At 48.0% G+C, this 25738-nt stretch overlaps 1 protein-coding gene across 2 annotated transcripts in view; it reads right to left on the bottom strand.

The window, feature by feature from the left end:
• Nucleotides 1-728: 728 nt before the first annotated feature.
• TMEM94 (transmembrane protein 94) overlaps nucleotides 729-25738 on the bottom strand; it is a 101564-nt gene continuing 76554 nt past the window's right edge. For both annotated transcript variants that reach the window (XM_084647067.1, XM_084647066.1), the window contains 16 exons: nucleotides 23143-23245; nucleotides 18242-18459; nucleotides 16993-17174; nucleotides 16641-16779; nucleotides 15272-15387; nucleotides 13835-13934; nucleotides 12612-12720; nucleotides 10999-11188; nucleotides 10116-10193; nucleotides 9442-9527; nucleotides 8119-8200; nucleotides 7538-7692; nucleotides 6862-6956; nucleotides 5141-5234; nucleotides 4617-4787; nucleotides 729-4304 (listed from right to left, as the gene is read on the bottom strand). In XM_084647067.1, coding sequence (XP_084503193.1) covers nucleotides 4232-4304; nucleotides 4617-4787; nucleotides 5141-5234; nucleotides 6862-6956; nucleotides 7538-7692; nucleotides 8119-8200; nucleotides 9442-9527; nucleotides 10116-10193; nucleotides 10999-11188; nucleotides 12612-12720; nucleotides 13835-13934; nucleotides 15272-15387; nucleotides 16641-16779; nucleotides 16993-17174; nucleotides 18242-18459; nucleotides 23143-23245 — 1991 coding nt within the window. In that variant the 3' untranslated portion in view covers nucleotides 729-4231. The remainder of the gene's footprint in view (nucleotides 4305-4616; nucleotides 4788-5140; nucleotides 5235-6861; nucleotides 6957-7537; nucleotides 7693-8118; nucleotides 8201-9441; nucleotides 9528-10115; nucleotides 10194-10998; nucleotides 11189-12611; nucleotides 12721-13834; nucleotides 13935-15271; nucleotides 15388-16640; nucleotides 16780-16992; nucleotides 17175-18241; nucleotides 18460-23142; nucleotides 23246-25738) is intronic.

Genomic DNA, 25738 nt, shown 5'->3' with positions numbered 1-25738 from the left:
TTGATGGCACAGAGTAATGGTTAGAGCACTGGGCTGGAAGCCAGAACTCCTGGCTTATCATGCAACAGTGAAACAAGTCACATCCTTATCTACATTTTCAAGGCAAGAAAATACTTCCTTCCTAATCCAGTTTGAGATCAATGTCCAGCACTGTTACAATGCTGCGGTCTTGCTGAGCAACGCATAGCTGGTGGCCCAAGCCCAGCCCTGCTTGGTCTCTACTAATCCATTTTTCTCCACTTTTCCCAGTACCCACTTGCCTCAGCTCCAGCCAGTCCTTCACCTTCCCCCTCTTGACTCCAACACCACTAAGACTCCTCTTCTCTAGCACCAGGACCGAAGTGATTCAGACATTAACTAGGCCTCACAACACAACAGCTGCTTGGCCAAGTTCATTACTAGAGTAACTGATTACTGCCGCTGCAGTTAGTACAGTGCTCTGGGATCCAGTGGAATGAGAAGTGCTAGGCAAATAGTTATTCTGCAGAACAGATGCACACAGATATGAAGTGATTTGCCCAAGGGCAACCTGCGACCCAGTGGCAGAGCCAGGAATGGAAACCCAAAGTGCCAAGCTCCTTTGACCACACTGCCTCCCACTACACAATGAATCAGTTTCTCAGAGGGGAACCAAGCTACATAACCCCTCCCCCACAGAGCATGGAAGCTCTCACTGGTATCCACTCAACCAACTGAAAGCAAGCTCCCTCTCCCTGATGCACAGTATCAGACAATCATTTATTGCCATTCATACATTGGGTGCTTGTGTTTTTTATACAATTTACAAGTTTTAATACAAATCAAAAAAATTTTTACATACATCCAAAAAATTTTAATTTTCAATATAAAATATACACCATTTAAAAACATTTTGATGTAGGAAATTCCTTTCCAAAGCCGTGCACTCATGCCTTTCCAAAACCCTGGTTAGCTAAGAGGGGAGGAGGGGTGTGAGGTGACAAGGCCTGTACAGAGACAAAGGCGACTACCAAAAAGGCTCAACTCTAACATTTTGGCTCCATCTGAGTCAAACCAGAGAGGGAGAGTGTGGCAAGAGGGAAGTATTTTCAGAGTGATCACCACAGAAAAGGAAATCTACAAGACATGCCCCCTCTAGAAGAGAGACTGGCCAGCTCTGAGCTTTGGCAGCTGCTGCCTTTAAAATCACACTATAAAACATTTGGGGAAACAAAACAAGCTAAGATCTCAGATCCTTGAGAACAAAATTGTGCAGTTTTAAGTGTGACTCTGGCAGTGGGAGGCTTCATGTTTGTGTCTGACTTCTGTTCAAATCAGCTCAGCTTGCAAGTAAAGAGAGAGGTTTTTCCTACCTGCTAACCCTGCAAATTCACCCTGAGATCTGAAAGTCAAGCTTGGTTCTTGCTGTCTCAGGCATCACCAATTTTGCAATTTAAATAAGTGTCCATGCCAAGGCAGAATCCAGCTCACTCTCCTGGAGCTATGTCAGCCCTGCATGTCTAAAAAGAGTAAAAATAATAGAAGGCTTAGTCTAGTCTGTAAAAGGAGCAGATGTAACTGGCTACACGCAGAGAGCCACCTACTAGAGTACGAAAGGACTGGTTTTACGTTGGAACAACATAGTACAACCCCATAATGGCTGTTGATCAGAGTTCCCAGCCATCTTGAGTTGTTATCCCCAGCAGCTCTGAGCTTGGAGATGCAGACTGTAATCTTTTTAAAGTTCTCTAGTTAGCTCCCTCCAGCTACCCCCTTTGGACCTTGTCTACACTAGGCAATTATGTCTACTAGTATGTTTTAACTAACACAATGTTAGACATGATTTTTCCTTCAACCTGGACAAGTACACTTGTGTTCAAATGTGTGAACCCCAGTATTCACCAAAATAGGCCAATACGTTTTAAAAACATGCTTTGTTCCTGTCTACACTAGGTGCCAAATCATGTTTAGCATCACACTTATCAATTCACGTGTCTAACATGATACAATTTCCCAACATAACCAAGGCACCTGCTAGACTGTGCTGGAAAGGCAGAGCCTCCTTCACTTACTGTATCTGACCAAGTTCATGCTTGCAGGGACAAATTGTTAAGGCCCAGAGCAGAATGCCACCTAACCCCACCCTCCCATTCACAAAACCATACCCCAGCTATTCCAGTATATTTACTCTGACAGAGGTGCTCACACATACCCCCATTCTTCCCCCAGTACCTATTTGGGATACTGGGGCTTGGGGATGTTGCTTAGAGTCAATCATCCTTGGTTTTGTTACTGCTCTCATTGAGACACATGGCCAACAAGGGGGAGCAACAAGGAACTGGCTTAGGGGGTCTCCACCCTCCCAGTCTGTCAGGAAATGATCAACAGCTACTACTCTGCTCCAGGCCCAAGGTGACATCTGTGTTTTGTGAAGTTACTATGGAAGCACAGATGGAGCCAGGATTTGCCTGACTTGGTCTGGTCTCCAAGCCTGGGAAGGAATAAATTTCAGCACTGGGAGTGGTCTGTTAAATAGGCCCACGAATTCCAGTCTGTAGCCAGAGCCAGCACCAGCTCTGTGTAAAGGTGCAAGGTGGCTCCTGCAACCCCAGGCTTCTCTGCATTGGGACTTTTTACCACTGCTGTAGCCTGAGTCTGTGCAAATGTGCTGTGCACATAATGCCTTGCACCGGTGTGGCATGGGATAGACAAGCCCTCCCATGAAGCTCTCTCCAAGTTCAGAGGGATGCGGTCCACATGGGAGTTCCCTTGCAGTAGGTCAGGAGGTGGGGAAGCAGAATGGCACAGCTAACCCCTAAAGAACCAATTTTCCTACAACCAGAAGCCATGAGGAAAAGCTGCAAGGGTGGTGCTCAAAGGGGGGAATGGAAACATAGCTATGGGGAGGGGGATGTTTTGAAACACTAGTACAAAAGGACATGATCAGAGGGAATTACACTTCTGGGAAGGCAGCCAGTTCCCGCCCTGCTCGTCATTCACAATTCCAAGCAGCAGGGAGATCCTGTTGCTGGGCCTGCCTGTAAACACACCTGCTTCTAGGAAAGGCTGGGGGCCCCTGAAATCAGAGTCAGCTGCAGACACCGTGCCTGGGGCAGGCAGCTTAGCTTAACTTAGCCAGATGCATCCCCCAGCCCCCGGTCTCAGACAGGTCTGCCTAAGCAGGATGGTCACAGCGAGGGTGATCTGCATGAGTCAGTGAAAGACTAGAAATCCACCATCATGAGGGAGACAACAGTAAAGCTGCCTTGTTTGCGGCTGGCATTAAGGGAGTCTCCCCTGACGCATGAGAGCTGGCCAGGCCAAGAAGATTATCAAAGCTGGACCACTTTGGCGTGGTCCCCAAAGGGCACTCCCTGGCCCTCCTGAAGGCAGGCAGGGCTTGGGCTCTCATGCAGATAGTAGTTAGAAATACCCCTGGGGGCAGGGGAGCCTCCATCATGAGATTCAAATAGAGACTCTGCTTCCCCACTATTTGGGACCCCAGCAGGCCACTTTCCAGTCGTGCTGCAAGTATGCCCACCGTCCACTAGAGGGCAGGCCTGACTGCTGCCAGAGACACTAGGTGGCTTCCATGATGCAGTGTGGGGCCCCAGGGAGCCTGAGCAGAGCCAGCTTTGGAGAAAGGCTGCTTCCAAACAGGAGCACTCACAGAACGGCAGGAGACTCAAGGCTCTGATCCAGGAGAGCGTAGGGAAGGGCGGCCAAGATGGGAGATGGGGAGGGCACATACATACAACATAAAATCCTTTAACAAAAGGGCAAAACGGCAGAAAGAGGGTTTTCAATGGGGATTTCTTATACCAGCAGCTCTGGATTTCCCCCCCATCAACCCCTCCCTCTCCCAACAGACTCAGCAGCCATGCCAGGGCCCTGATCTGCACAGACAGAGCTGATCCTGGAGGAAGAGTCCACAAGGGGAAATTGCTTCATTTCAATGTCATCAGGGTACTAAAAATAAATAAATAAAAGGAACAGCAGCCTGCAGGGCAGCCAGAGCTCCCGGCTCCCCTGGAGCGCTGCAATGGGGTAAGGGGCCTCAAACCTGCTCCTGGGCACAGCTACAGCAGTGGCTTCTCTCTCTAAGGTCCTGTCGCTGTTTGGTGAGGAGCCCTGGCGGGTCCACATGCGTAAGGGAAGCCTTGCGAAGCCTCCAGAGCAACCACTCTTGCCACGCAGGTCAAGGCTGTATGGGGACAGGAGCATATGTCCCTCACCCCACGCGGCATCTCCACAGGACTCCTGCTGCCGCGGTTCAAAATGGAGAATTCATCCCCAGTTTGGTTTCAAACTGCAGCTTCTGCCTCTTTTGGTAACGGACCCGCACCCTGGAAGGGACAGAAAGGAAGAGCAGCACGTTAGGGAAGAGGGGCAAGTCCTGCAGCTCACAGAGCAACCCACCCTTGAGAACAAGGACACCCAAACGTCCAGAGCCCAAGCTGCGGGCCCTCTGTAGCCAGCCGGCCCTGCACACTGCAGCAATGCACCTGGTCCCTGCAGCATGCTGCTTACGTAATGGCATGGCCATATATTCCACATTATTCTTCATCCTGTTTCTTACGCATCATCTCAGCCCAAGAACCGGCCACGAGCTGGGGCGGAACAGGTCAGCAGGCTCCCCTCCCACTGCCGTTCCTTACCGGATTTCGTGGAGTTTGACGATCTCGTTGACAATTACCACGAGGATGAGGGAGTGGAAACCCAAGAGCCATGAGACCAGGGAGATGTGAACATCATTAAAGGTTAATTGAGAGTCTAAGTTTGTCCACAGCTTCAGATCCAGAGCCGTCTGCATCACCTGACCCAGCAACCTAATTCAATGAATGGAGACAGCAAGGCTTAGACATGCCCACATGCCTCCTGGAATCAGTGATGTAGGGCTCAGGCCCAAGTATGCCTGTTCCTGCAACATTATACAAGGTACGTGCCCTTCTGCTGACAGGATCAAACTAGGACCTGCCCCAATGCCCCGGATCCCACGCTGCTGAGCTTGTTTCCCACCGTGCTTAGCCATTTCATGGGAGTCTTTGTACAGATAGTACTGGGGTAAGTGTCCGGAGCTGTCGGGAGCCTGCTGAACTAAAGACAGGCCCTGCCCCTCCCTGCCGTATGTAATGGCAGCCCCTGCCCCTCCCTGTGCTGTTCAGCACCTGATGATACTCACACAACACCCACAGTTAGGGTCCACCATCTGTTAGTGAAGGGGCTTTTCTTCCAGAGAGGTTTGGTGCGATGGACGTGGGTGATGGATATAAACACTGAGGAGAGAGATGTACATGATTTTAGTTGCCACCACAGATGGACGAGGAGAAGGGCTTTGCCCAAGATCTAGGCTGAACTGAAGCGATACTGGTCTGATTCCCCAACACCCTGCCTTCCATGCAAGCATCATGAGGCGCTTCCCAAACAGCCTCACCTCAACGTGAAGCAGGCAAGAGTTACCCATGTTTTGCTGGTGGAGAAACCGAGGCACAGACCTGCCCACGGTCACTCAGTGCAGCAGTGTCAGAACCAGGCTTAGAGGCTGGTTCTCCAACTATCTGGGCTCTAACCACTGGATGACACTGCACTGCTAACATGCAGGAACCAGAGTGGGCCCCGAAAGCACGGGGATCAGCACTGAAAAGTTAAGCAAAAGAAGTGGGAGAGGCATGGGTCACAGTTAGGGGCTCCCCAGTTTAACCCCAGGCCTTCTTCAGAGGCAAGCCACAGCCTGACAGACAGATGTGGCCAGACACAGAACTTTGTGGAGTGCATGTAATGCTTTGGGGCTCAGAATTCTCCAGATTACAGCGCTTGCACCTCCTGCCCAGCAGAGGTTACCCACTTGCAACACTCCCTATTTGCATTCTTGCATTATCCTGACTGCAAGGGTTAACAGTACCAATAACTTCGCACACTTTCAGCAGAGCTCCCCAAAGAATAGCTCCACAATGCTGACTGCCTCTCTCAACACAGATGTGTGGCCCAGTGATACTACAGGTCCCAGTATGCAATGCTCTTGCCTGCATCAAGCAGCCAGAATGGTTGGCTCAAGATGCAGCACTGCATGCTGCAGTCTGTTGTGTCCAGGGGTCCTTAAAGTGGAGAATAGAGGCAATCTGTGCTATTTCATTCAGATTAGATGTAGTTCTTGGGCTCCTGGCAGGACACTAAATTAGTACTCAGTTGGGCTGCCCTTGTTCTAACAGGGAGCACAACCATCTCATGTCAGAAGTTTGGGAGAAAGCTGAAACTGAATCACAGAAGTGTATGACTGGAAGGGACCTCAATAGGTCATCCAGTCTAGTCCCCTGCACTCAAGATAGGACTACATAGCGAGACCATTCCTGGCAGGTGTTTGTCTAACCTGTTCTTAAAAATCTCCAATGATGGAGGTTCCACAACCTCCCTAGACAATTTGTTCCAGTGCTTAACTACCCTGACAGGAAGCTTTTCCTAATCTCCAGCCTAAACCTCCCTGGCTGCAATTTAAGCCTATTGCTTCTTGTCCTGTCCTCAGAGGTTAATGAGAACATTTTTTTCTCCCTCCTCCTTGTAACAACCTTTTATGTACTTGAAAACTGTTATTGTGTCCCCTCTCAGTCTTCTCTTCTCCAGACTAAACAAACCCAATTTTTTCAATCTTTCTTCATAGGTCATGTTTTCTAGACCTTTACTCATTTTTATTGCTCTCCTCTGGACTTTCTCCAGTTCGTCCACATCTTTCCTGAAATGTGGCGCCCAGAACTGGACACAATACTCCAGCTGAGGCCTTATCAGTGCTGAGTAGAGTAGAAGAATTACTTGTCAAGTCTTGCTTACAACAATCCTGCTAATACAAGCTAAGGAAGCGTATAGTCCCCATAGTACAGAGACCAAAATCCACTGGAAGCAGATACTTACCAGTGTGCAAAACAATCAGACCCGCTGTGAGCTTCTGCGCTAAGAGGAGAGCGTTGGAAAACTCTCCAAACCAGTCAGGGGCACCTTCAGCATTGCTGGGAAATTAAATTGGTCACTGAGAGTCACTGCTTAGGACAAAACTCAAAGATACAGGTGTGCTTAATGATTCAGGCTGCCTCCACTCCCCACGTACAGTTACAGGGATGGGCTCCTCCACCTGGATCCCTGGGGGAAAGAAGTAAGAGACTGCCCCTTCCCAATGTAGGGCATGGGGAGCACAGGGAGCTGGAGAGCCAGCCTCCTCCCCATGTAGGGGAGTAGGAGTTCTAGGAATCAGAGGCAGGAAACCCAGGATCACACTGCACCAGTAGGATTTAGATAGCTTCAGTGTACATCAGGCCACACAGCAGGCAAAACATGCCGTCAGGGCCCTGCCCCAGAGAGCTTACAGTCTAGGCCCCAGGGATAGTGACAAAGAACCTGGTGGGGGCTGGGGGCTATTTGGAGGATGAGGATTTGACATACACTACCTGGGAGGCTGCTCCAGCAAAGTGGGTCCATGAGAAAGAGCAGGGAAGCAGCCCAGAGAAAAACAAAGATGGCGCATAGGGAATGCCAGGAGTTGGGGGAAGTGGGAGGGTGGCAGGATGAGGCGTGTGCTGTGTCTGTCCCTCACCTATACACCATGATGGAGGAGCACGCACTGAGGTTGAGGCTGGTGGCGTTCATCCCTTTGCAGGATTCGTGCAGCGTGAACCCAAAGCAGACAAGGCAGGAGCAGATGGTCAGGCTGAATTTCAGAAGGAAGCAGAGCAGGAAGTAATGCTGAGTCTGTGAACAGGGAGCAGCAAAAGCCAGTCAGTCATTCAGGAGACTGGCCTGGAATCAGAGGCATTTACTCCATTTCAGCCTTTCCTCCCAGCTTTCTACAGTCTCCCCTGCTCTTGGGACTCTACAATAGACTCATGAGCTTGAGATGCAGCAAGGACCTCTGTGCCCCAGCCTCGATGACAGCAGCAAGAGGCTGCACCATCAGGACCCAGCCAAGGCATTGGCAGCCCCAAAAAGGACTATGGCTGCCAGGGCTTCCCTTCATCCTGTCGCCACCAAAGGATGGTGATGATATGAGCCAAGTCAACAGGACAGAACTTGCGAACTGGGCAGCTGGAAAGCACTTGAGCCTCCCGTGACTGCTCCCCAGTCCTGGATAACCTTGGGTGGGAAGTGCAAGCTGTTCCCATCCAACACGCTTCCTACCTTTTTAGGAATGGAGGTTAAATTTTTCCCAGTTGCCATGGACATGACGGAGCTGTGGGGGGGCTTGCCCAGAAGAGACGCACTGGGGAAACAGACAGAGGTTAGTCCCGATGGTGTCTCCAACCACACATCACGTCATCCGAAATAGCAGCCCTAGCACTTGAACTAAAGGAGAAGCAAATCTCACTGCCTCTAGCATTAGCATGGAAAACCTCGGCCAGGCCCCCAGCCACACAAAGGGCATTTACGCAGCATCGTTTGGTTTGCTAAACTCAAAGTGCTCTGACAGTATATTTCTATTTTCTTAGCCCTATACCGAAGCAATCCAGGAAGTGAAAGGTTCAAATGGCAATGGGCAAGCTAACCTCCATGTGAGTGACTGGGATACATGGCCATATCAGGGATAATCAAGCTGCAGCCCCTCTGGCTGTGCCTGATCATGAGTGCCCTCCACACACAGTGCAGCTCCAACCTTCCCAGCCACCAGGGAAGCTGTAAGGACACTGGAAGAGGTAAAATCTCCCTGCCTTCTATCAGCAAGGAGGGGAACTTGGAGGTATAAAGAACACACACACCCTCTTGCCTCCTAGCTCACAGGAGCAAGAGAAGAAAGAAGAAACATCCCTCATCCCCTTGCAGTACTCATGAGCGCAGGAGGAGAGAGGGCATATTTAAAGGGTCATTGAAGTCAGAGATGAATAAAGCATCCCTTAGATCATCCATCCCATCGCCCCTGCCAGAGCAACACTGTCACTGAAGAATCAGCCACACACCAGACAGCCATACCAGAATTTCCTGATCTCACACTATCGTATCAATGTGTGACCTCATGCCCCATGAGACTGTGATGCTAAACCTCCCAGCATAGTGCCAGAACAGCTTTCCGGAACCTTATGGCTCCAACTCCCCCAAAGATAGCTCCTCGAGATGAGCACCACTGCTCTCTGCATGTAGCTACACTAAGGCGGAAGGCGTGCCCTTACCACATTAGCCAACACGCGTCACTAGCACACAGGAAATCCTGGGATAGACAAGGCCATTTGCAATTTTCACGTATGATAGCACGTTGAGGTGAACATCTGGGGAAACCTGTTAAAAGTGCTCCATAACAAAGGGCAGGGCTAACTAAGTCAAGCCACAGACAAACATTAACAATCTCTCAACATTTCTCCTTTCAGCCAAGGAGCTCACAAGCCCTTTACAGACATTAGTTAACCCTCACAATATCCTTGAGAGGCACTGGCAGATATTAGCTCCATTTTACAGATGGCAAAGCCACAGCAAAGGGAAAAGTATCCAGGGAGATGCCCTTGACTCACTCACCTTAGCAGCGGGTAACAGAAACAGGAGAGCCATAGGATGTCCGTGGTGCTCAGAATGGGCGGCAGCTGTACCAGGCAGGACAGGAACTGAACAAAGAACCATCACAGAGAAAGGCATGATCAGCAAGAGGACTGGGAGAGCAACCACACCCCCACCTGCTTTACCTTGTGCCCCACCCCGGTAAGCGCAGGGACAGGCTGGATACTGCAGAGCCTGGATTACTTTGGAGATGCGCTGCAAAGCCCTGCCTGCTGCTCTGGACTGCATGGTGGCAGAGGCTAGAGACGGTCTTCTCTGGGAACAGCAGTGCCTACCCAAGTCCCCAGGCTACAAACACAGGGCAAGAGGGGGCCAAAGAACATTCCCGGCAAGAGGTTAGTTAAAACCCTGCCTACAGTGGAGAGGCAGTCTAGGCCAGGAAGCAACCAGAGTCTTATCATGGCTAGCATAGTAACTGCCCTCATCAAAGAGTGAACATAATCCTATTCATGAACAATCAGCAATGCGTGTAACTGAAACAAGTGTATTGGATACACAGGGTCCCAACCATAGGAGATGTGTAAACCCTGGAGAATGCCAGACCCCACCCTTCCAGGCTGACCCACCCAATTGGGCTACATCCTCACATACCCCCAGCTTTCCTCCCCTAAACCCCGCGAGGGTGGGGGCCTCACCTGAATGACCACCAGAGTCAGCTGGCACTGCAGCAAGAAGAGGAAACACTTGCGGATCCCGTACGTCGCATGCCTGGCCTGCAAGGAAGCACAAGCCCCCACAGAGCAATCACTGGGAGGGTACCTGCAGCAAGGAGCCCAAAGGGAGCTTATACTCACTTCACATGAAACATCCATGTAGTGATGACCTCGACCCCCCAGGAAATATTTTGGGTGGTTGAGGCAGAGTCTCTGGCTAGTATGGGGATGGTGGGACAGGAGAGGAGAGGGTCTCCAGCTCAGCTATGGAGGATGGTAGGGGTGGAGGTGCAGAATAAAGCCTGGACCTGAACCTCTGCAAACATCTTTGCCTTTCCAGGTTTAATGCTAACTTTGCAGTAAAGGCTTTTCTGCCTGGAGAGCTCCATAAGCACGTTCCTTACTCATTTTACTAAAGTCAGAATCCTGGTGCCACAACGCACTCCCTCCTCCCATTGTCCTGCTGCATCTTTGAGTAGCAGAGCTTTTACACCTGTCAGAGAACTCACTTCAAGGTCTCACCATAGACCCAAGACTATTTGCTGTGACATTCTCATGCTGACTGCCTGGCTCTCCCATGTCTGACATGCTTCACTGGAAAGGGAGAAGTCAGGTAGAATAATATCTCCTTGATGCTGGCCAAGCTGGGTATCAGCAGAGAGTGCTATGGATGTCGTTCACAAAGGGGCTGAAGAAGCTGAATGGGAGGCAGCACCACTGCTAAAATGGCCACATAAGACTCCTGCTTTGCTCTCCATGACAGACAGGTAGGATTATTAGGACTGGAAATCTTTACAGTCAGGCTGTGATTTTGGATGAATAGACAGACCATCGGCGAACCAAAGGGGGAATGTAGCAGACTCACCTGTTCTATAAGTCGGATGATACTGATGCTCTCTTCCTGGTGGAAGGATAAGGAGCAGGGCAAGCTGTTGAGCTGGCCTGAGAGCTGCAGGGGTGTAAGGTCATCTGAGACTTGTGTCATGTTAGTGCTTGTGGCGTAGCCAAAAGTCTCCCAGGAGCAGCGGGATGGATAGAGGGGATCCAGCGCTATGCTGCACAAACAACAGTGCAATGGTAAGGCAAGGCACCACCGCATGCGGAGAAAACCATGCTTACACTAAAGATCAAGTACACAACATGTATCCACAGCATATGTAATGTGTGAATATACATCACCTATGGCTCCCTGTGAGAGTTTCAAAAGCACCTAATGGATTTTGGAGCACAAGTCCCACCTTCTTTCAATTAACACCAAGATTTTCAGAAGTGACTCAGGATTTTGGGTGCCTCAGTTCTGGGGACCCAATCTGAGGGCCCAGGGTTGTAAGAGATGGGTGCCCAGCACTTCATAAAAATCAGGCTCCTTGATGGGGTCTCATGTGATGACCCAAAATCACTTGTCAACTCTGAAACATCTTGACCTCAGTCTACAATTGATCTGACTAATCATCATGGGAGGAGGATCAGCCAATGACAAATGCAGTCTTACACTCTCAGTTTAACAGCCTGACGCTCGAGGAATCTTTGGTCAATCTTTTATCAACAGTGCAAGAAGTAATACCAATCTATTCATTGGTAATGCAATGGGCTGCAAAATGCACAAGTAATGCAAAGCGCACTCTTTGAAAGGATCCTTGATACTATAAAATTTCCAACCTGCGCAAAGCAGACAGGAAGTAATACCGATACACTGCTGCCAAAAACGACTCTCACAGGTTCAACAAGTTTACAGAAACAAAGGAGTAGATAAAATGTTGTAATTTTACCTTGGAGACATTATGGTATCTGCATGAAAGGAATTGGTGTGGCAAGAAAACTGATATAAAAACAAGGTACATCATTATTTTTCAGAATGATGGTAGTAAATTTTACCCTGTATTTGTAGTTTTTAAAACAGTGTGCTCCTAAGTCCTTTAGGCTCTTTTTAAAAAGTATCCCTTCGATCTCTAACAAATATTTAACATGTATATATCCTCTGGAACACACAGAAATCTGGCCTCAATTTAGACAGAACATTTATATGCAGACACCCAGCTGAGCACATGCATCTATTTTTGCAGCATTTACACAGAAAGCTCCCCAGTTTTTTGTAAAACACATGTGCAAAAGTAAGCATACATCTCCCAAGTGCACAAGTATGGAAATTTCCACAGACGAGCCTGCCTTGTATAGTGTAGGTCAGGTGCTTTCCACACATACCTTTAAAAAAGTGGGTCCAACTCCCCTTCCAAATAATTTATTCCCACAAACTAAGATACACTATTAAATTGACTAGTATCATTGCCAGGAGACATGAACAATCACCCCACCCCAACATAGGTGGTTTCAAAAACCTCTCATGGAAGAAAAAACAGGCTGGTGCTAATGGAATACACCAACTGTGAGCAGTGCAATCCGCTGTTTCCTCAGACACACGTGCAGCGCTGTGTTGCCGACCACCAGCCAGTTTGAGGAGTTCAGACCCGGCTTTCCCACCTGATGTCACTCTGCAGGAAGAGGCAGCTGTTCCGCAGGTTCGCAGAGCTCCCCAGACAGCAGGTCACCTCTCCATACTCCTGCATGATCTTGATCATCTCGCACATGGCTGCGAGAGAATGACAAAGAGAGACTTAATGCCTTACCGTACCATGGACAAACACTGGCACAGCAGCATTTTAAATCTCCTCTCACCCTGATTTCATTTCTGGAGACAAACAATCAAACCTGTTAAAGGTTACCAGATCAATACACCTCCAGACTGCTCTTTGGAACAGAGTCCCTCAGACAACAAAGGCTAAGCCCATCAGCTTTTTGACCTTAAAAATATATGATTTGAGGTTAAAAGATATTGCCCTTCACATTTACTAGGAATTCCCCAATGAATTATAAACCAACATCAAGAACAGACCCTCCAGAACAGATCTCAGAAGCCTTATTTTAACTGTCCAAACAAACCCCTCTTCTTCCCACACTGTGTTCCCCCACCAGGAAGCTCTATGATCTAGCCTCCAATAAAGGGAAGGCAAAAATCATCCTCTCACTTCACTGAACAGTCTAGTCATTTCAGGACAGGGGTATGCAATCCAATCCTAGCTCAGCCTATGCCTTTGGAAAGAAATAACTGTTCTCCTGGCACCTTATGCACCTGCCCGTGGAGGGAAGGGGTGGAATTCTGATCCAGAGCTGCTCCAGTGCCATTTGAACCTTTGCCTCTTCTGCCTGGGGCACTGTTCCTTGAGATTGCAATTAACACGGACTTGGCCGTGGAGCACAAAGGCCTTGTTAAAAAATGTCTGGGAAATCATTTAAAATAAGGATTTTATAGAGACTTTCATGCAAGATTGAGTCACTTTACCCACATTCACAAGGAGCTTTATCCACATTTTACAGATGAAGGAACTAAGGCACTGAGAGGGGAAGTGATATAAAAAAAGTCATGCATAAAGCTAGTGGCAGTCAGGTAGTCCAGTAATAGCACCTAGCATAGTAGGAAATGACTTCTACGAAGTGATTTCTGAGCCATGTAAGGAAATGATCACTGGCCCTCAGGATCTGGCCCTCAGCACATAAGACTGCAATGGAGGCTCATCCACCCAGAATTCCCCTCCCAGTTTGCTACAGGGTCTCCCCACCCCTCCATGCTCTCATGACCCACAGCAACTATCTGGAAATGTTTGGCAGCTGATGTGTGGGACAGGCCCAGTCCAGCGGTCACTTACTCTCTGAGGTGCAATCGGTAAACAGGGGCACCAGCAAAGGCACGTTGTCAATGTTCTGCAGGTGAGGTCTCACCTGGTGGATCCCTCGAGGAAGTTTGGCCTTTAGAGAAAGAAGAGTGAGATTAAGATGGGAGGAGAAAATTGTAAATTAATATCAAGGTGGTGAATACAGCCCCCCAACTCCTGCACTCAAATCTCTGTGGGGCAAGATTCCTGCGATTGCAGGATCGAGCATAAGTTGCTGTCTATCCACTGTGGAGAGAGCTTGGCTTTCCTAAGAGAGTATAAAACAAGGCTCCCGCTGAAGTGTTATTTTGCAGTTCACATGCTGATTGGCCCATGCTCTCCCCCATGATTTACTATTTGCCCTTTGCAGGTGCAGCATGACCCAACAGTGGTCAGGGATTTAACTAGCGTTTGACCATCCAGCCAGAACACTAGTTCAGACACTGCATTAGGAAGAGACTGAATCCTTCAATTCAACCTGGAACACCAGACCAGGAAAACCAACTGAGTGAAGAGTGCTGCTGCTGCTGGAGCTAGCCTTCCTGGGCAAGAGAGAGAGAGAGAGAGAGAGAGAGAGGTTGTTTGATGCAGCGGGAGGGAGAAATGAACATGAAAAAAGGAATGAGGGGGATGGCTCCAGCGGGAGGAAGGGGATATAGACTGAGCCAGTGAGAGAAGGGTACTTCCCCCAGGCGAGTTTTTGCATGTCTGAAGGCCAAGCTCTTTGGGACTCTCCTAGTGTGTGAGCTGTCTTCTAGTGTGTGAGTGCGTGGGGAGTTGGGGTGGGGGGGGGATGGTGGGGAGAAGGGGGAGGTATTTCATCCGCAACCCTGCTGAAATTTAAGAAGATAAGTTTTCTTTTTCTAAATAGCGGCCTACAGGAGTGGTTTTAAATTTGTGTCTCTACGAGGCCAATAGAAGCTACATGCCATCTCCCAGACTTATGAGAGCCATCAGGCCTTCTGCTGCAGAGGAGCAGCATTTCCAAGTCATTGATCTGCTATGACAGCCTGCTCTGCCCAAGATTGGGAGAGGGGAGAAGTGTTTTCTGCCAGCACAGATCACCACCCACTCCCCCCCACATATACTTGGAAAAGGAAGGGTAGGGAATCCAGACGGAAAGAGACAAGCCTTGTTTCTCCTCACATCCTCCTGAGCAGTTCTGTGTATGGTCATCTCAACTCCTTAATCACCTAGCACTCTTAAACCTTCTCACTGAAGAAGGAAGAAGAGCTTACAAAGGGGCAAAACTGAACTACTTAGTGCTGGGGGTTGTGCAGATCCTTGATGTGAAGCTGGGAAGAATCAAGAGACACAACACAAACCAATTAACAAACAAGGCTTACTTGAGTCTGGTGCTCCTGGAAAGCACCGAGGTGTTGTTCTTAACCAGAGAGTCAGTGTGGTGTGGAAAAGGAAAGATACACTCACCCTGTTGCAGTCCTCCAAGAAGCTGGGGATATCACTGTCTGTTGGCTGAAAGCTGATGAGATCCAAGTGCCCTTCCTCTTCCATCAGCAGCAGGCCTTCCACATCATCTCGAGAGACTGAAGCGGAGAGAAAGGCAACAGTAAAAATAAGCACAGCCCTGTCTACACTGCACCATTTCCAGCCACATGCCCCTGCAACACACACAGCACCTTCACGTGGAACTGTGGAAGCCTGGAAACACAAGCCCTGATTTTCTAGGTTAGCTGCAGTCAGATCCCACTCAATTGTTTCCTAAAATAAAATATTTTTAAATGACTAATCTGCTCAGAGGCAGATGCATGAGCCTAGTCTCTTTAATCTTTTGATACATGATCGCTCTTCTGGCTCTGCTTCCTTTCTCCTCTTCTGGGGAGAGACTGGAGAAATCACATCTAAAGTGAGGAAGAAGAGCAACTTTCAGTCAAGAGACAGACTCACGGGATAAGTCCAACACTGAAAAAAAAAAAAAAAAAACCACACCACTCTGCGACATTGAGTCTCAGAGCCTAGGTCAACTGACTCAGGCTTGCGCTATGGGGCTAAAAATAGCAGTGTAGACATTCCTGCTCTGGCTTTGAGACCCACGCCCCTCACCAGGTTCCAGAGCCTGAATTCCAGCCTGAGTAGGAACACCTACATTACTATTTTTAGCCCCACACTGCAAGCCTCACTCAGTCAACCTGGGCTCAAACATGCCCTCAACAACTACATCCAGGCTATAGCAAAAACTGGACCTGCCAATGCACACCTCCACAGTAGGCTATTGCATACACTATTATGATAGTTACGTGCACAACAGTGTGTGTGCACCCGGCTCCCATGATTGTGCATGCAACTGCAGTAAGCATGTGCACAAATCAGCAGTTTGATTCCTAAACGGCCCCGTGAGTGCCAGAATTACCCTGACTGCACGGTACTCACACACACAGTCAGGTTTGGTCTCACAGGTCTAACAAGTCAGGGCTAGATTAAGTACAGGGTTAAACAGGCCAGTCTTGGAAACAGTGAGGACCATTTGAGTAGCTTCCTAAGACCACAGTAGCGTATTTTCTTCAGGGCTATCAGTGTAGGTTTCACTGTGTTATGTACTTTTATACATGTGCTGAAGGGAGAAACTGGACAGCTCATCCTTACCAGATTCCTGGTTTCATCCTTCAGTGGGAGCCACCTAGCCACATCCCCTAACTGGCAGCTGTGGCGAGAAGCCACGGAGTCACAGCAACCGGAGCATCCTATCTTGCTTACCATACACCACATTCATTAGCTACAGGCAGATACACCCTGCCTCTGAATCATACAACCACCTTTCCTAGAGGGAAAAATCTCTCACCCTGATTCAGGTCATCATGCAAAGAACCTGCATGGCTCGGGCTGGAGGGAGGAATCTCTGACCCGGGCACATCTCCGTTGGGTGTTAAGGATATGTGGCAGTTCCAGCCAGTCTCAAGACCCATCTTTTCAGCAAAGACCTGGGGGAGAGCACACAAGATTTTACAGAGCTGATGCAGGGACCAGTGCTTTGGGGTCAGTACCTACAGATGCCCCCTGACAAGCATATGCCACTGAGACCTATTAGGCAGCTGGGTAGGGTTACTCTCAGATTGTATGGGGATGAACTCTTCAGTCAGTCAAGGCAGGGGCCATGCAAGTTCAGAAAGGGATACAGCAGAGGTGTAGCCTACCTTGCTCTTGAGCTCATCTTCCAGGGAAAAGTAGACAAAACGAATACAGGCACTGACCAGCCCATCAATGAGGCGGACAATGTCAAGTCGGGCCTGGTACTGGGACGAGACCATTCCCATGAAGATCTGGCCACTCAGAGCCTGAATACAATCCTCCTTCTCCATCACTTCCCCGATCCCTTCTTCAGACATGCAAGCAACACGCAATCACATTGAGACACAAACAACCACACGTGTGTGCGCACACAGACACAGATTACGAGACATGACCACGTGGAGACAGGCACCCATATGAACAGAAATATGCAGACACACATGTACAGATGGACAGGTGGATAGACACCCATTTACCCAAACACACACAGTCACCAAAGGAGTTTCAAACACCCCAACATACAGCCGAGAACACAGTGCAAAAACACACACAGCATGGGAAGGAAGAAAATAAAACAAAGAATGCTAGTCAGTTACAAGAAAGGGGTGGGGAGGGCACAGTACATGTGCTGCATAATGTACACATATGCATTTTAAATACATCATACTATGCTTAAACAACACAGCAAGTGTCTGGTGGAAGTGGACAGCCATGAAACTGAAGGGGAGTTGATCTCAAGTAATTGGATCAAACAAGTTCTCTCTAGGGACGCTGTAGTGGCTCCAGAAAGACCTGTTAAGGATTTAGACTGACAGGATTCCTTCACCAGATCAGGCTGTGATTAACGTGACCTTGATGCGGTACACAGTAAGGGATCCTGGTGTAGCATGAGAAATTGTACAATGAAACATTGTATAATCGCTAATTATGCCTCCCAACTCCCATGTGAAGCCATGTTACCTCATTTTACAGAATGGGGAACTGAGGCACATCGGGGTTAGCGCCGCAGTTTTCCAAAGGAATCAAAGGGAATTAGGCACTTCCTGACTCCTTTGAAAAACCCATCATAAGTAACTTGCATAAGACTGCACAGATGCAAAGTCAGGAACAGAACATAAAGAGTCCTGAGTCTCAGTCCCCTGCTTTAATAAATTAGACCACCCTCAAGTGTAACTATTATCTTACAAATTTAGGTAATTTTATGATAGAAATACACTTGCCAGCAGCATAAGTAATTATTTCCCTTTAAGGGAATGCTTAGATCTCAATTTCCAACCACTGCTTTGGAGAGCAAAGCTGCTACAGCTTTAGACCGATTGGGAACTAGAGACCCAGCTCAACAATACATCCCACAAGAGGAGGAGAGAGACGTACCATCAGAACTCCAGCTGTTCCTTCTGCTGCTCTGTTTGATGGGTGTAGTCCCAGGAAGGTCACAGGATGTGAAGATGGCATTCTGTCCAGGGACCTGCACCAGTTCTATGCACTTGCCATTGAGCTGGGAGGACAAGGCACAGTGCATTGGCTTGTATGCAAAGGCAGAGCAATAGCCTGAGAGACATGCTCGCTGGTAGAAATCCAACACTTTCTTCCTACATGGAAGACACAAGATAATACCAAAAGCTATCAGAGGCATGCTGCCATTCTGACACCAGTATAACCTCTGGGAGCTCAGGGCTGGAGGAAATCACCAATGCAAGTTTCCTGGACCACTCCCTGTAAGTTTGTTTCTAACACTGATCAGAGACTGGTCTAAAGAGACCATTCCTTATAGCTTGTAGCCTTTGAGCTACAGCCACTAGAGGGAGACCTGAGCGTCTGAGCATCCTGTAAGGGGCAGCGATGCACCCACACAGCGGGTGAACAGACAAACTAATGTAGCATATTTGTGATGGAATTGGAGCTGCCTGTGATCATTTATGAACACTAGATGTGTCATGCAGTTGTCTGATTATTGCCAGGGGGTTCCTTGAGTACTTTGGGTTAATTCACCAGCAAGGCTGTTTACTTGTGGGTAGGAAGAGGGCAATAGGCCAGATAACACTTATCAGCAAACAGGGGGTGGACAATGCTGGAGCCATTGGCTGTGATGCAGACCTCACTGAACAGGTTTCCCCAGGCAGATCTCAGCCCCTGTCAGGGGCACAGGGAGATCAGAGGACTCATGGGGGTTTAAAGACACACACTTCTCAAGGGAGAGACGGGGCTTCTGAGTAAATGTGAACCCAAACTTCAGAGGTCAGAGGGATCTGGGGTAAGATAGGCCCACCCAGGCTTTCAGCTCAGATAGATATGCATACAGACAACTTAGTGTTTTAAAAACCCATTTCTCATGTTACGCTGTGCTCCACTGTTAAGATTAAACAATACATTGTTTTAAGAAGACGGTTTTGGGTCACACTACTCATCACTGGTCACAGCTCCTGAAGGAAAGAACAGCAGAGAGCTGAATGCAGTTGGACCTGCTGAGCAATCATGGTTGGCACACACCCATACAGGATGCTGTAGCATCACAGGATTCTACCCCGGAAGGCAAAGGCTCAAGACCTAAGAACTGGAAGGCGTGCACTCAGAGAGAAAGGAACGAGAGGTGCAGCTAGAATGGAACCCTGACAATATTATATAGATTTGCAAGGTGCAGTGATACAAAGCCAATGCAAGTTGAACAAAGAGCCCCCCATCATAGTACACCAGTGGTGCAGTTCCAAACAGCTGCGTTTAAAGGCAGATTGTCAACACGCAGTCATTGGAGTAGCTTAAAATTCCATGCTTGTTTTGAATTTGTAGTGGTAACATTAGGCTGGTCCAGAACTACTCAACACAGAGTTTTTAATCAATGCCTCGTAAAAGAAATATTCAAAAAAGTAACAGGTCTTAATGCCTGAAAATAGCAAGAGACACTAGCACAATGTAATGCAGGCCAACAAAACAAATCAGGACTGATCTGTCAAATGACAAAAGGTGACAATAATGGCATAGGGAGCATCAAATCCACCCCAGCAAGATACCACTAATAGCTGGAATGTACCACTCCTTGTATGCAGATATAGGACTTCCCAGAGATAACCAAACAAAATCCTATTGCTACCATCACTGAACTTGCTTAGGATTCTCGGGCATACTTTACAGTAAGGTTCCATTTATAAACAAATTATAAAGGGTTTATAAATGATGAACAAAAGTCTTAATAAAGGGTTGGTAAATTGTTAGAGTCCAACGGATCAATAGATTGCTTATAACCATGTAACCCCTTTTAACGATGTGCTTATAACCAACTACAGACAACTCACATTTATAACATGCTTATAACAGCTATTTATCATAGAATCATAGAATCATAGAATATCAGGGTTGGAAGGGACCCCAGAAGGTCATCTAGTCCAACCCCCTGCTCAAAGCAGGACCAATTCCCAGTTAAATCATCCCAGCCAGGGCTTTGTCAAGCCTGACCTTAAAAACCTCTAAGGAAGGAGATTCTACCACCTCCCTAGGTAACGCATTCCAGTGTTTCACCACCCTCTTAGTGAAAAAGTTTTTCCTAATATCCAATCTAAACCTCCCCCACTGCAACTTGAGACCATTACTCCTCGTTCTGGCATCTGCTACCATTGAGAACAGTCTAGAGCCATCCTCTTTGGAACCCCCTTTCAGGTAGTTGAAAGCAGCTATCAAATCCCCCCTCATTCTTCTCTTCTGCAGGCTAAACAATCCCAGCTCCCTCAGCCTCTCCTCATAACTCATGTGTTCCAGTCCCCTAATCGTTTTTGTTGCCCTTCGCTGGACTCTCTCCAATTTATCCACATCCTTCTTGTAGTGTGGGGCCCAAAACTGAACACAGTACTCCAGATGAGGCCTCACCAATGTCGAATAGAGGGGAACGATCACGTCCCTCGATCTGCTCGCTATGCCCCTACTTATACATCCCAAAATGCCATTGGCCTTCTTGGCAACAAGGGCACACTGCTGACTCATATCCAGCTTCTCGTCCACTGTCACCCCTAGGTCCTTTTCTGCAGAACTGCTGCCTAGCCATTCGGTCCCTAGTCTGTAGCTGTGCATTGGGTTCTTCCGTCCTAAGTGCAGGACCCTGCACTTATCCTTATTGAACCTCATCAGATTCCTTTTGGCCCAATCTTCCAATTGGTCTAGGTCCTTCTGTATCCTATCCCTCCCCTCCAGCGTATCTACCACTCCTCCCAGTTTAGTATCATCCGCAAATTTGCTGAGAGTGCAATCCACACCATCCTCCAGATCATTTATGAAGATATTGAATAAAACCGGCCCCAGGACCGACCCTTGGGGCACTCCACTTGATACCGGCTGCCAACTAGACATGGAGCCATTGATCACTACCCGTTGACCCCGACAATTTAGCCAGCTTTCTACCCACCTTATAGTGCATTCATCCAGCCCATACTTCCTTAACTTGCTGACAAGAATACTATGGGAGACCGTGTCAAAAGCTTTGCTAAAGTCAAGAAACAATACATCCACTGCTTTCCCTTCATCCACAGAACCAGTAATCTCATCATAAAAGGCGATTAGATTAGTCAGGCATGACCTTCCCTTGGTGAATCCATGCTGGCTGTTCCTGATCACTTTCCTCTCATGCAAGTGCTTCAGGATTGATTCTTTGAGGACCTGCTCCATGATTTTTCCAGGGACTGAGGTGAGGCTGACTGGCCTGTAGTTCCCAGGATCTTCCTTCTTCCCTTTTTTAAAGATTGGCACTACATTAGCCTTTTTCCAGTCATCCGGGACTTCCCCGGTTCGCCACGAGTTTTCAAAGATAATGGCCAGTGGCTCTGCAATCACAGCCACCAATTCCTTCAGCACTCTCGGATGCAACTCGTCCGGCCCCATGGACTTGTGCACGTCCAGCTTTTCTAAATAGTCCCTAACCGCCTCTATCTCCACAGAGGGCTGGCCATCTCTTCCGCATTTTGTGATGCCCAGCGCAGCAGTCTGGGAGCTGACCTTGTTAGTGAAAACAGAGGCAAAAAAAGCATTGAGTACATTAGCTTTTTCCACATCCTCTGTCACTAGGTTGCCTCCCTCATTCAGTAAGGGGCCCACACATTCCTTGGCTTTCTTCTTGTTGCCAACATACCTGAAGAAACCCTTCTTGTTACTCTTGACATCTCTGGCTAGCTGCAGCTCCAGGTGCGATTTGGCCCTCCTGATAACATTCCTACATGCCCGAGCAATATTTTTATACTCTTCCCTGGTCATATGTCCAACCTTCCACTTCTTGTAAGCTTCTTTTTTATGTTTAAGATCCGCTAGGATTTCACCATTAAGCCAAGCTGGTCGCCTGCCATATTTACTATTTTTTCGACTCATCGGGATGGTTTGTCCCTGTAACCTCAACAGGGATTCCTTGAAATACAGCCAGCTCTCCTGGACTCCTTTCCCCTTCAAGTTAGTCCCCCAGGGGATCCTGGCCATCTGTTCCCTGAGGGAGTCGAAGTCTGCTTTCCTGAAGTCCAGGGTCTGTATCCTGCTGCTTACCTTTGTTCCCTGCGTCAGGATCCTGAACTCAACCAACTCATGGTCACTGCCTCCCAGATTCCCATTCACTTTTGCTTCCCCCACTAATTCTACCCGGTTTGTGAGCAGCAGGTCAAGAAAAGCACCCCCCCTAGTTGGCTCCTCTAGCACTTGCGCCAGGAAATTGTCCCCTACGCTTTCCAAAAACTTCCTGGATTGTCTATGCACCGCTGTATTGCTCTCCCAGCAGATATCAGGAAAATTAAAGTCACCCATGAGAATCAGGGCATGCGATCTAGTAGCTTCCGTGAGCTGCCGGAAGAAAGCCTCATCCACCTCATCCCCCTGGTCCGGTGGTCTATAGCAGACTCCCACCACTACATCACTCTTGTTGCACACACTTCTAAACTTAATCCAGAGACACTCAGGTTTTTCTGCAGTTTCGTACCGGAGCTCTGAGCAGTCATACTGCTCCCTTACATACAGTGCTACTCCCCCACCTTTTCTGCCCTGCCTGTCCTTCCTGAACAGTTTATAACCATCCATGACAGTACTCCAGTCATATGAGTTATCCCACCAAGTCTCTGTTATTCCGATCACGTCATAGTTCCTTGACATCACCAGGACCTCCAGTTCTCCCTGCTTGTTTCCAAGGCTTTGTGCATTATCATTTATAAATAGCTTATAAAGTATTGTTATGTGGAGCCTTAATATAAACATAATTCTCTCCAGTAATTAATTTTAAACCAGTAACTCCTGTATGTCAATGAGGTAAGGCCACCCACCTGTCAGAGCCGGAGAGGGGGTAGATATCAGCACCATCCCAAAAGTCTGTGCAGGCCTCAAGAATGATGTCAGCTGTCCCGTGAGAAAGCATCTGCTCAGTGCCTAGGGAGAAAATGGGAAGGTGTCTCACCTGTACATTCCCAGCCAAGGGATTTAATTCCAATGGCTTGTTTGACAGTTAAAAACTACAGAGTATCCCACAATAAGACAGAACATCCTGATCTGCCCAATACATCCCCACTGGCCATGTCAAGAATGTGTCAGCCACAGAGACTGTTCAAGAGGAGATGATGTATGTTTGGCTGCTCTTTGCCTGGCTATAAGTTAACTGAGCTAGTGGTAAATTGTGGACCAGGTAGCCAGTTCCAGTACCTCTCCCCTTACATTGCAATGATCTTTCTCCTGCAGAAAAGTGAGGACCAGGTTGCTTCTGTATCCAGTACCCCTCCAAATCAGGGTATAACCAGGAGTAATGGAGTCATGAGATGAAACTAAGTAAAGAGAAATTTGAGTTGAATAGCAGGGGATAATTTAACAGTGAAAGCCTGTTAATAGACTGGAGTCTATTAGATTGGAGGCAGCATGGACTAGAGGTTAAGGGCATAGGACTGGGACTCAGGAGACCTGGGTGTTCTATTCACTGGCCTGGCAAGTCACTTCACCTCCCTGTGCCTCAGATAAGGATAGTGACCTCCTTTGTAAAGCACTTTCAGATCTACTGATAAAAAGCACTGGATAAGAGTGAGGTATTATTATCATCAGCACTATTCCACAGAAGAAGTTGGGTGATTAACGGTCATTGCCTGGGGCATTTAAAACGAGGCTGGACGAAAGCTCTAGAAGACATACTGCAGAGAACAACCCCTCACACTGACCAGAAGAGGAGCCAAGATTCCTTAATGTCCATGATCTTTTAGGTCTTTCCATCTTTTCCAATTCTATGATACTTTAAGGCTGAACAATAACCTGTAACTCATCCTGCTGGGCCTGGGTGTTCCAGGGTGTCTCAGATCATCATGTGATTTTCACTTATCTGGTACAAGACCAGGGCATGGTAGGTAGATCAGAAGTCAAGGATGGAGGGGCTGCCTTCCCTCCAGAGTTCCTATCTCTCATTATCTCATGTGGAAACATTAACATTACATGCACGTAGCATTCACTGTCAAGGTTAATTTGATTCCCTCCTCCAGCTGCTCTGTGACTGCCCCCAATGGTTTCAAAGCTGATCTAAAGAGAGAAAAAAATGACTTCCAAAAAGCGAGTCCAAAGACTTCTTGCAGGCATTGCTGCTGAGTGCAGACACTCATGCTAGCCAATGAGGTCAAGAGCCAAGAATATCTGTTCATGCAAATCAGGCAGGGGACCTTCATGAATACTTGAGGATTTTCCAAAACATACCAGCTCTCTGCTTTGTACTAAAAATAGACACCACAGGCTGAATTTATCAGCATAACAAACATCTGAACGCAATAGGAGCAGAATGTGAAAGAGGCTGCTTGTTAGAGGAACACAATGGACAGCTCGTGTGAGGTTTGGGTTAATTTTACTGTAAAAACCTTATATCCTCACCATAGTGGCTGTACGGTCAGATAGCCTCTGCTGTGAACAAAAGGGCAGGAGATTCCAGCTGACCCCTGCAAAGTCCATGCCTGGTATACAGAGTAGGAACTGGTGGGCGAACACACACAGCAGCAGCTACACTTCTGCTTTCCATCCTACATAGTTTCTGTTCAGCATCAACAGCACCTTGCACAGCCCACCCTGCTGGCACTCTGTAGAAGTTAATGCCAGCGACACAGTTCATGTACCACTCCAATCCGTGCTGCGGTGGCATTGATTCCAATGTCATTGATGGCACTGTGAGCTAAACCTGCCCAAAACTGGGATTAGTAAATCACAAGGTTAGTAACAGAAATGGGATTCTGCTAAACCAGGGGCCATTGTTCACTCTGGCTTTTCCCCTACAATCCTCACCTAAGCCACAAATCAACATCCATGTAATACTCACAGCCTATGCCTTACACAAACCTCTCCAGGGACCAGAAATAGAACCTACAAAGACATACAGATCAGATGCCTCATGGCACAAGGAAACAACTAAAAAAAACCCTAGGCTATAACTCTAGGTAAATTAACAACCTGACCTGGGAACATGGCTATTAGCTAATGAGCAGTGGGATCGTTTAGAAATGGCTAAGGATGAGTATTAAACACTGTGACTGTTCAGTATTTACATGTATGCCCTGCCAAATTACGCTGATTTACAAAGCATGAGACTCCTCACTAGGCTCCTGGCAGTAAACTGGGTAAAATCCCTGCTCCCACCGGTACTGGGGGTGGGAGAGGAGGTGCTCCTGGTGGCTGGCTGTAGTCAATACTGAATTCATGCTATTTTCTTCTAGGGCTAGAGATAGAGGCTAACTGAGCAGCAGTGAGTCTGCTCAAGTGAGCCAGATCACTCTTTGCATTGGATATGGGCTTGTGTTAAAACTCTTCCTAAACAAAAGGTTCCCAGCAGCAATCCCAACCTCCAGCACTGGTGCAGCAATCAAAATAAGACTATGCAAAAATTAAGATTTTTAACTACAACAAGGG

Source organism: Lepidochelys olivacea (assembly GCF_965140295.1).
Source record: "Lepidochelys olivacea isolate rLepOli2 genome assembly, chromosome: 14".
In the NCBI taxonomy this organism is placed as follows: Eukaryota; Metazoa; Chordata; order Testudines; family Cheloniidae; genus Lepidochelys; species Lepidochelys olivacea.
This window is presented reverse-complemented; position numbering and strand designations above follow the sequence as displayed.